The 11,746-nt window shown below is 37.4% G+C and overlaps 2 protein-coding genes across 2 annotated transcripts; both read left to right on the top strand.

Moving 5' to 3' along the window:
- Positions 1 to 1,446: 1,446 nt before the first annotated feature.
- On the top strand, positions 1,447 to 4,097 carry LOC148645513 (spexin prohormone 2). The gene is made up of 5 exons (XM_088611456.1): positions 1,447 to 1,681; positions 1,780 to 1,863; positions 1,945 to 2,002; positions 2,544 to 2,624; positions 3,458 to 4,097. Exons 1-5 carry the CDS (start codon positions 1,679 to 1,681, stop codon positions 3,541 to 3,543), a joined length of 312 nt encoding a protein of 103 aa, XP_088467582.1. The 5' UTR covers positions 1,447 to 1,678; the 3' UTR covers positions 3,544 to 4,097.
- A 1,955-nt stretch (positions 4,098 to 6,052) lies between these two features.
- On the top strand, positions 6,053 to 7,853 carry cox8b (cytochrome c oxidase subunit 8B). Its single transcript, XM_088611860.1, has 2 exons — positions 6,053 to 6,348; positions 7,615 to 7,853. The coding sequence occupies exons 1-2, from the start codon at positions 6,238 to 6,240 to the stop codon at positions 7,708 to 7,710; spliced, it is 207 nt and encodes a 68-aa protein (XP_088467986.1). The 5' UTR covers positions 6,053 to 6,237; the 3' UTR covers positions 7,711 to 7,853.
- Positions 7,854 to 11,746: the final 3,893 nt, after the last annotated feature.

The raw sequence follows: 11,746 nt of genomic DNA, 5'->3' as shown, positions 1-11,746 counted from the left end.
AGTCTTGTACTGTATGTGGGGTCTAACTAGTGCCGTCTCTTTGGCCTCAATTCCTAGTGAATAAATGAGTCTTGACTGTCCTTTCTTATGTTATGTTGTTATAACCTTAAAAAGACACGAATGCACATATACCCTGTAAAGTGCCAAGTTTTGTTTTCCACTTGTCAAGTCTGAAATAAGTTTAGTTTAGTTTATCTGTACGTTAAATGGCAATTTTATCTTGTACAACTATTTAATCGTTCATTGAACCTCGATTCTACAATTGTAAGTATAATTTAATGAAAATTAACCATAACACAGACTGGAAGAGAAGAAAAGGGCTTGAATTTTTTGATAGGGCGTAGTCATAGAAATATTCTGTCCGGCTTTATAGCTACACGACTGCAGTGGAGTGGATGGAAAATGCTGAAATATTTCTTCTTCTATTGCTTTTATGTTGTGTATAACCGTGGACTTCCATAATTATTTTCAAACTTTTTAGTTTGGAGGTGAATCAGACTATTGAAGCATTAATGTCAAAAGTCAGTACCGAAATAATATTTGTCCAATTCATTATACAACTCATTTGGGATGCGTGTTAGTAATGTAGCATTATCTGCTTGTAATTAGATTCACCTTCATTTCAGTAGTAATGTATAAAGGACCAGGAGAAAAGCAGATAACGCGAATATGAGTAGTCTTTTCTTTGCATACTGAAGCAGTTATTACTATAATTGCTGCTTACTGCACCAACACACATTCTAAATTAATATAATTACTGAGCCTCTTAAAGCTTTTAGTTCCATCCCGGTAGAAAATCACATGTAAAGAAAGTAGCATTGTGTTTCACTGTCTTCAACAATAAACTGTGTGTTAGGCAATTATTTTATTGACAATCTAAAGGATTAATGGAAGTATAGTAATCCAGATGTAAAATATTATCATAATTGAGTCATACTGTGACCATGTCGATTATGAGACTCTCAACGGACCTAGAGATAACTGCCTTCTACACCGAATTAAGATTATTAATATTAAAATTAAATGTAAAAAACTTTTCAGGTTCAGCGATGATCCTTTTTTTACTTCTGCTGTGTGGCAAACATTTCGTTCACACACTAGGCAGTTTTCGTTCAGCGCAAGTATCTGAAATCCATATAGTTGAAGCCTAAATCCAACTCGAGGGTTTCCCCCGCGGAAACACTACTGTAAATCTTTATTTGTGGCTTTATGCACTTCATCCAGTCCTATAGAAGATAAGCCTTCGAAGTCATTACTCTAACCACGCATCACTAACTGGAAATTATCTCATCAGAATAACTAACTGCTTTTGAGATGTGACGGTTTTCATTGCGTAATTCACATTTCAGCCAATGTTGTGGAAAACCTTGATTAAACAATTAAATAAACGAAAACGAGGAGCAGAAGACTAAGTCCAAAGCACATCACTGGACTGTTTATCTTAATTACAGATGTTGTGTTGTCCGCGCTTGACGTAAGCTTTTATTGTCAAGTTGATATAAATGCCTTGTGCTCCACGGTAGATCGACCTGCTAGATGCGTCTCTCAGGGAGGGAGAATCGAACCTGAGATCCCGGCGTTTCATTTTCGTGGAGGAAAAAAAAAAGCTGTTGAGCACCACAGTCCAGGCGCAGTAGGGACTTGTACATCTGCAGGCAGGTCTCGCTGTTCCGCTGCAATGGTAAGAAAAGTTATTTTTTCCACTGTATAAACCAGAAAAATGTTCATTAAGAACTGGTTATTTGGAACAAACGCGCCAAACTATTCTTTCCGTCTTAGAAACCCAGGGCAACATTTCTGTGGACTTGTACTTTTGCGATTATCTTTATTGTGATGGAATCTCCTTCAGCTTCAAAGACACCGGTATGCATATGACTTCTTCTTCTTTTCCTTTCCTGCTTCACGACTGTAACTTAACAATTAAACTGTTTATGATCTCAACAGAATAAGATGAATTCTAGAAACTGGGGCCCACAGTCCATGATGTACCTTAAAGGAAAATGTAAGTTGTTTTTTATTTTATTGTCAAAACCGGGAAAAAAAATCACGCATCTGGCTTGCTAAGGATATGTTTGTTTTATCAAAGTATTTTTAGCTGAGAAGAGTAACATAGAACAATGTAGGCACTGCAAATGTACAATAGTTTTCATATAATATTCTTTTCTTTCTCAATAATGCAAAAGTAAAATATGTACTGAATATATGCTCATCGGCGTCTAACATCCAGAAGAATTTCTGTCTCCTCAGATTTATAACCAGCTCTTTTTTTGGGAGAAGTATGGAATTGATCCAGTCAAGGTTTCTGACTTATTTATCCTTTTTCCGTAGCTTTAAACTGTTGATAATTTCAAGAGACAAAAATCTGCTTGATTCTGGTCCCTACGGACTGAAGATGGAAACCACAGTTCATGCAGATGCAACACATTGCGTACTGTATGATAGAGGGTTTTCTTAAGGTGTACTCCTCGTACGGTGCAGTCAAATTAGCAGCTACTGTACTTTATAATAGCACACTCTTCACGCAATAACTGAATGTCTTACAGATGGGAGAAGATACGTTTCCGACTATGATGAAGATCAATTTGAGAAATTTGGGTTGAATAACTGGAACGCGCTTCTAAAAGGTATGTTTTGACACGTTTGTTTCGGCAGAGTTTGGGTAACTGCCGAACTGGCTTTTGTAACTGACGTACAGTATACTGTAAATTTCAATTAAAATATATGCCTTTGATTTAGTTTTCAAAAGCTTTTTTTCATACTCCTGGAACAGGTATCCTTTCTAATTGAGAGGAACTGATAAATTCTGTCTCCAGCTACTAGCATTCATTCCTATGTCCTGCAGTCATTATTAGTGTACTGTATATGAAACAGTTTATAAAAGCCAACTACAATAAAAATAATTTCAGAATTATCATTCGGAAATTATCATTCAAGTAGCTTATTAAAAGATTTTGCTTAAAATAAAAAAATATTTTCCATGAAATGACAAGGCTTTTGTTTTATATGAACAGATTAGGTATCGTTAACTTGTACAACCAAGATAATAAATGAGTGGTTTGTATTTTTTGCCATTTCTTTGTTGCTTGTATGATTTTTTTCTTGTTTGAATTTAAATTGCCTCTTTTATAATGCTTCTGAAAATGCTTGAATGGGTAGAGGCAATGCAGGGAAGAGTTTTGGTGCTCTTAGTGTTAGTGTGTGCTCAATGACATTTCTGTTCATACAGATGCAATCAGAAATGGCAAAACCTTGCAGACACAAAACAAAAAATTCAGCGTATGAAACTAGAAAAACTGTATTGTTTGCACAAATGCCATGCCTTTATAAAAGCACTGTTTGAAAAAGATGACAAAGTAGCTTTCTTCAGCAGTACAAATTAAGGTGTCAGAACAAGATGACCTGCTGCTACACCTGCTGAGCCCAATGAAATGACCTGTGCCCTTGGCTTTTACTGCAGGATACCAAAAATTAAGGCCAGTGGAGTATAAAAACATCAGAAGAATGCTGACAGCTGAAAAAGTAGAGATTCGGTACCTCGAGTAGCATAACAACAATAATGACTGATCTTCTGTCTTGTTGCTCGAAGTCAAGGACATCACCAGTGTACCTGCTGCTGCTCAGGATCCTCACTCTGTGGATAAGCCTTGTCTCTCAGTCAGTCTTGATCAGTTATGTGTTCATGTAAATCCATTTGTGGAATACAAACGGAACATATGTACAGTGTAATTTGCAACACTTTCAATTTGCTTTTTGTGTAATACATCATTTCTTCTATTGACACTGAATGTTGCACTTAAACTTTGTGTTCTTGTCTGTTTAAGAGAACATTAACTGTAATGCTATTAAATAACATCCAAAACTGTGTCAAAAGCAAGAATATATAATGATTTATATACCCTGTTATGAAACAACATTTAAGCACATTTGGCTTGTTGGCACATTTAGCTTATTGAATACCTCATTCCTAGGCATGATGTCTCTCAGGTCCTATTCAGATATATTCCTGCTTTGTAAGTTATGCTATTGTCCTATGGAGACTGTCCTGGCAAGAAAATACTTGATCAATATAAACTAATAAAGAATCCAATGTGATTAAATATGTGTGTTTATAGCTTTTCTGCTGTGAACAAATATGATGCGGAACAAAAACAACTGTGCCAAACAAAGAAAGAGGACCTGGTTGCACAAGATACTATCCATCCATTTTCTAACTCTTCTGTCTATTCAGAGTTGTGTGAGGAGCCAGAGCTGATCTCAGCAAGCAACAGGCACAAGGCAGGGAACACCCTGGAAGGACACCTGTCCATTGCAGGGCAGAAACACACTCGCACCAGGGCCAATTTTCCCAGACGCTACTGAACTAGCATGTTTTTAAACTGTGGGAGGAAACTGGAGCACCCAGAGGAAACCCACATGAACATACAAACCACACAGATTGCACCCCAAGTCTGGAAGTAAACCTTGTAACAGTATCTTATGTGGTCACAATGTATCTTTCACTTTGAGTATAATGGCCATTTACCTCCCACCTTTCTGTGCAAGAGCAGTATTTTGATTTCATTTATGTCTAAACCTTCCTTAATTGTGGGGTTAGAGTGGAAATTAGAAAGCAAGAGTTAAGCCTCCACTATGCTCATCTACGCACTGTAAAAATATGGCTAATCATCTCTTCATTCCCAGCATTCATCATTTTGCATTCCCCCCTCTGCCTTATCAACACCCTGCAGCAGTGGCTCCTCGGATCATTACGCTAAATCAGGCTGGGGGGGGAGTTGAAGACGTCATCCTTAATTATGGTCTGGTTGTTGATTCCTGTGCGGAGGCAGCTAAAGCTCTATCTGCACTTTAACACCATCTGATCTCCAACCTCTTCAGCACACTTTCTTTAGAAATTTGGATTAAATTAAATGTATTTATTCAAGGAGATAAAACTTTGACTACATTGTCTTACATTCAGTGGTGACCTGAAAAAGAAGCTTAATGAAATTAGGGTGCATTCAAAATGAAGGTGCACAGTACTCTTAATGTAGGAATTTGGAGATCAGTTGGAAAATATTGTGCTAAACACATGTACTGTATGACACACCTAGATTCCACCTGTATGCAGAATAACATAAGCAAAAGAGGCCAATTCTTTCAATGGGGCAAAGGCATGCAGTAATGTAAATGTTCATGGGCTTCAAAATGTCCAATTAAACACAGAATACATTCAAAGCGCTTTCAGAGCAGGGCTATGTGCTATTAGCCAGCTGCAGTGTCCTAGCGTAGAGGAAGCTACTGCACATTACAACCATCATGACTTGACTTCCCCATTACAATCATTAACCACTGATAAAGAGCAAGAATGGCTGTTAAGACAAACATTAAAGTTCAACACCAGAAAAACACTGTAGAAACACTTTGATTCACTGTATTGTATACAGTAAGATTCAGCTCTATCAGAATACTAGCCACAAGCAAAGGTTTTGTTCAAGGCCATAAAACAAGTGATCTTGTAGGACCCTGCAATGGGCACTGGTAGTTATTTCCCCCCAGATGATACAAAGCAAGTACAACAAGTACAAAATGATTAAAACTAGAACAATTCTTGTCTTTCCATTTTGCAAATATATATTGCATATGAGACTCTTCTTCAATGTAATACATTCAGGAATTACACCATTGCAATGAAACCAATTTTAATGTGAACATATCTTTCTAATAGTCTATATAACTTAAATCAATGACAGCTGTAAAAGTGTTTAGAAGAGGTGTAATTGTAGAGTACAAAAGTGCAAGGGATAAAGCAAGGAGATTATGGGTTTAAAAAATTGGAATATCTGAAACAATACTTCTTAACCATTTTAAACCTTGTGTACAACACATCACTTCGAGTTTCTAACAAGATTGCATACTAACACTTGTGTCTTTAAAGAATTAAGCCAATGCGATCTGAGTGTTTACTGTAGCAGCAGTTGTAGAAGTGAAACTGTTTCTTGGTTAACAATTTATCACTGCCTAGGCTGAAGGTGTAACTCAGTTGAAGCCAACCAATTGAAAAGCAGCAAGTCCATATTCGCCTTCGTGGGTCTGAATATGCGCCGCTGATATTACATTTGGCAGAGGAGAAAAACAATTCGAGCAGCTGTTGAAGGTCAATCAAAAACTTTCCGGGCAGCAAATAAGCAACGTTTGCACTCCGGCCTGCAAAGTAAAAGCTGTTAAGGAAGTTTAATCTGAAGCCCGAAGGATCCAGTCATGTTGGGGTTAAATCATACCTTCAGACTCCTCGGAAGGACCCTGCGCCAGCAGATCACCCCTAAAGCCAGCATTACTTCAAAGCCTCCGAAGGAGGTTATAACTCCGGGGGTAAGTATCCTGCAGCACATTTTCAAATGGAGAGCAACAACACTTGGCTTCAAAAAGTGAAAATGCGGGTTTCTTAAATAACGTCACTGAATATTTGACTGGACAGGTTGTTAGGAGACCGTACAGGTGCAAAATCACCTACGGTTCGTCATATGAACGAAATTAGTGTAGGAAGGTATTTTACCTAGACAATAACTCCGTTATACTTTAATTACATTTTAAACTATACATAAAGAATGCTATATACAGTAAGTGTAGCCCTACATAAATTCGCGTAATTTGTCTTTCCATTAGAGAATAAAGCTTCATCCTTTAATTGGTAATTCTAGGTAATACCAAGTAATAAAGTTGTTTTAACTTTATTGGCCTGTTGTATGGGATCTCTTAATATTTCTCACACTGTTAAGAAGGAAAGTTACTGCACACTTCGTTTCATGCTCTCTTTTGCTGCCTTTCTGCAAAGTAATTTTATTTCAGAAATGAGCAAGAGCCGTTGAACTCGGCCGCTGGACGCCATTGTTCACGAAACTCCGTTCACGTACAGTAGACCATAAGTAAAAGGCCATCTGACAGTCACCGCAAACAAAGTTCTCTTTCACTTGATTGCGCTTCAGCACACTGGATCCCTCCCTGCGTGCTTCCAAAAACATCCGCAAGTTTGTAATTGAATGGTTGCCTGTTTTTTGCATTTGCTTTCGGTGCTTCCTGATGCCAAGCAACCTAACTCACGGAGAGCGTATTCTTGCAGTATTTGCTAGACGTCTGCCAATTAATGATGATTCAAAACATTACCATAATCATCTTCAAATATAATTATATGGGATATTTCAAATTTTAATATATATATACTTATGCTTTCTGTATATTGTCTTAAGCATTAAAAGTTATTGAGTTATTAAGTTTTACACTGGGTAATATGAATATAGGATGATAAAGTATAATTAGTATCATTCCATCTTTTTTAACCCTTGGTGGCCATTCTAACAATATCTTAATTTAGAGAATCTTCATTTTGATGATACCTTACACATTATATTTAATCTCTTCTGTGTTAGATTTGCTGTAATAATTTCATGCTCACTTTCATATATTTTGAAAAACTGCTGTGCGTATTCCAGGATATCTGTATTTGATTTGAGGATTTCTAACCAATCATCTGATTAAAAACATTGCTACTATTATTCGTTTCGTCCCTATGGTACTATTGCTGTAGTATGCTGTTGGTGGACCCAAAGCATGAAGATTTCACTTATTCATCAATTGCAGGAACAAGCTGTTGCGCTGGTTGCTATGTTCATCGCCATCTTGGTGCCCTCTGGTTGGATTCTGTCTCACCTGGACGACTATAAGCGCCGGAAGTGATCCACGAGGAGACTGATGTCCATGTGATGACCAGCAGGCTTGACTGAGATTCATGCATTCCCCTGTCCGACGCTGAGGTGCCGAAGCACTAAAATGCTGAATTTACCGAGCAGCCTTTAAAATTAAAATCTCTTTAAATGATACTTGTGCCTGTCCTTATTCTAGATTATACAGTATTTCCTGAGCTCTTATAATTCTGAAGCATTGTGTTAAACGATAAAAGCTAATGGACTATGGATATTGACATTATTGTGGCTACGGTGAGTCTGGCCGATAAGTAATCTTTGTTAAAACCCATTTTGCAACAGAGATGTTACAGTTTAATGATCTAAGAAATTTTCTCATTAGCTTTCAGATTTTGGAGAAATATGTAGCAACACATAAAAAAGTTGTAGGAATAGATTTCTTTTGAATACATTTCTGGTGCTGTAAGGATTATCAATATAACAGTTTCTTCATGTAATGCTTTAAAATGCTAGTCATAAAAAGAAGATTTAATGGATCGGACTGTTGTAAATGTTCAGTTTGCTTTAAAATTTTGATTTTGAAGGTTTTTTTCCCCAATTTGATAGTTTTTTAAAACCAATGGCCCTTTTGTAGGTCTAATTTATGAGGATAATTCACACTATGGATTCTTATTTTCCCAGAGTAAAACGATTTACATTCATTTATTTACACCAGCCTTTTTGGAAAGAGTAACAACATCTGTAATTGGCTTGCTTTCATGTTAAGAACACAAAATGGCCTGTGATGAGTTAGAAAGACCCCTGTATTACTGAATGAAGTATACAGCTGCATTGCTTGTTGCTGGTTTTATTCAGATTTATTCTTCAATTAAAAGCAGCTAAGATGTCTGCATTCTCACATTTCCATGAAGATGGTGCAGCTGTACTATATTGTACATTACAAATGTACACATTATTGCATTTGGTCTAACTTGTCCTCAAGCCTGATTTAAATCCGTGACCTAACAAGATGTTTATTTACCCAATGTCCAACCACATAAGGTTCAGTATTCTATCAACAAAATCTGGCATTTTCTTTGGAGTGAAATAACAAAAAGGGCCATTTCCAAAGTGTTTGTTTAGATTCGTGTGATATCGATAGGACTGAGGATTAAGTAACTCAACACATTTTTTCTCACTGGGGTGTTCACAGCCAGCAATTTCTAACAAAGACAGATCATACAGCCGAACACAATTCAATTTGTGAACGACAGGTGCATGTTGTCCCTTGAGTGAACTGTCATTTACACCAGCCTGCCACTAGGGGCCACTAGAGCTCTCAAAGACTTCCTGATAAGTCACTTGGGTGTATCAGCTGTATTATTATAACACACATTTTCCTGTGGGTTTTCATTGTGAATATAATGGCTGGTGTAGGGTGACTAGCAAGATGTGTTTGTGATGTTGTTCTGAGAACTTGTGAGATGTCTGAGGAAGATTTTCTGTGGTTATTTAGCAAATTGCAAACACGAGCCTGGAGCCAAGACAGGGATTTTTCACAAAGGCCACAAACTGGGAGACCATGAGTCATGACACCTCACAACGATTGAAGGAGTGGTCCAGATCTGATGGGCAGGACATGATGGGTTAGTGCTACAGAGCAGCACACATAGTGATTGATGGCAATCTGGCCATCAACATTAAACATTAATCAAGTCCTGGCATCCCACCTTCACCCCTTCCTTGGAAATCATTCTGACATTCCTACATTCTAGCAGGACAGCTGACATCATCACTCTCCTTACACACCAGAGAGATGAGACTGCACACCTACCCACAATACCTGCGTTGACAGACACTGTGAGTTTCAGTGTAGAGAACCCATCCACCCAGCCAAGGCTGGGGTCTGTTACAAGATGTTAATCAGGTTAAGGAGCTTATGTTGAAAACGTATGTACTGTAAGTTTTCAATACGACATCAGTGTTACAAAAAAGAGTACAATTTTCCTGAGAAAAACCTCTGTGGAATTTGTTTCATGTACACTGTTAGTATACACTCAGTATTGTTTGCTTAAGGCAGCTGGTTATTCAGGGACTAAAACTATGGCACCACGTAAAGGAACAGCAGCTTCTCACAGACAGCTGAGCACCAGCAGGTCATGCACAAAACTAGTCTCTTCATTTTTCCCAGGGCCCTTGCAGTTTTTTTTTTCAGCTTCTTAATATGGATTTGTATTACTTTTATTAGCTCTCCCCACACTTCATGCCCTGGGGAGACTTGAAAGTCACGCCCATAGAAAAAGCCTACTAACTCTTAATGTGGACATCTGGCCTGGTGGGACTGCAGAATAATGTCAAAAGACATAAGCCCGCAGAGTTAAGGACACAGTTTCTCTCCAAATGAGCCAGATGTTGATTGTGCACCACTAATAAATGTCACTTTCAAGGTGCATACTCTACAAAGCTTTTTTTCTGTGAATGGAAAATAAAAGCTTTGGAGTTGCATTACAAAGGTTTTCATTGTTGTAAAAAATGTGAGCTATTTTTCTATCAAAGGAAGCATTCTTATAATGCAGTACATGAGCATGACTTACTTTACACAAAAACTAAATTTAATCCACAGGGGTTATATTAAAGCTTAAGGTATAAAACCCATGAAGCAATATAGATCTGAAAGCCAAGTGTTTCAAGTATTTAATGATAGCTTTAATCTTTATTATGTGTTTAAAGTTAACTAGGTAAACAAGAATTCAGGTTGATTAGAAGCCATTAAGGGCTGCAACATCTAGTAAACTCATCTTGATTGTGCTTGATCTCTCTTTCTCTTTTGTGAGCAGGGTGATATGTAGAGTTCTTTGGTATTAAACAGCACAGGTAATCCAATGAGGGTATATTTACAGCTGTCTGGACATTTCACATTACAAAGTGTTCAATGAAATGAATACACAAAAAAATAGGTTAAATATGTTCACACAGAAAAGACTAATCCATTACCCAATTACAATTTATATGTTCTTTAATACTAAAGCTTATTTTTTTTACAGAAAATAAATAAAGGGGTTTACTACTGCTCTCTAGATTTTAATATAATCCCACTGCACTCACAAAACCTGAAGTCCAGTAGGTTTTACAGACATATTTGAAGGTGTCTGCTAATTCAATTTTATAAAATATTCAGGCCAAGAATATTTTTCCATATAAGTGTATATGCCCTTCAAAAAAAAGAAATCAGTCATCATACATTCTTGAGGAGTGGAGTAAACGTTCATGTTATTTGAAAAGTTATTTGGCTATTAGATGTTTTATTGATTTATCGATATAAAATTCTCATAGCTTTGAGCTAAAAAATGTAGCATCTTCAGGCCAACCATAGTAGTAGTAGTAATAATAATAATAATAATAATAATAATAATAATAATTGCTCTTATCGCCCTGGGATTTTTAATGACCACAGAGAGCCAGGACCTTGGTTTTACGTCTCATCCGAAGGACGGCGCCTGTTTACAGTATAGTGTCCCGGTCACTACACTGGGGCATTAGGACCCACATGAGCCGCAGGGTGAGCGCCCCCTGCTGGCCCCACTAACGCCTCTTCCAGCAGCAACTTTAGTTTTTCCCAGGAGGTCTCTCATCCAGGTACTGACCAGGCTCACACCTGCTTACTCATTCACAGATCTGTACACCTTTCATACAGTATAACACAGACTACTACGACTTTGGAAAACATGCATACATTTTATTTGATTTTGAAAATGTGTTCTAAAACTGACAGACTGTTTTCCAGTGAATAAAAAGCCCGGAGCAGAGAGAGATCGGGCGTGTCCCTCTCTGGGCATGGGCAGGACAATGCAGCCCAGCCTGGCAGGAAAAAAAACACTAATGACTTTGCTCAGAAGACCAGCATCTGACTGTAAAGTTTGTGTCTTATGTTTTAAAACCTTTAAAAAAAGATTAAAATTTCTCCTGCGGCACAGAAGAAAGATCTATTTTAAAAATGTATCTTTCGATCAAAGGTCATTCATTTTTAGTGTGTGAAAAAAGTTTAAAAATGGAGTGCACAAACTCTCATTTTTTTCTCCTGCCATGTCATC

The sequence above is a fragment of the Lepisosteus platostomus genome, chromosome 18 (genome assembly GCF_059453375.1).
Source record: "Lepisosteus platostomus isolate fLepPlt1 chromosome 18, fLepPlt1.hap1, whole genome shotgun sequence".
Classification (NCBI taxonomy): Eukaryota; Metazoa; Chordata; class Actinopteri; order Semionotiformes; family Lepisosteidae; genus Lepisosteus; species Lepisosteus platostomus.
This window is presented reverse-complemented; position numbering and strand designations above follow the sequence as displayed.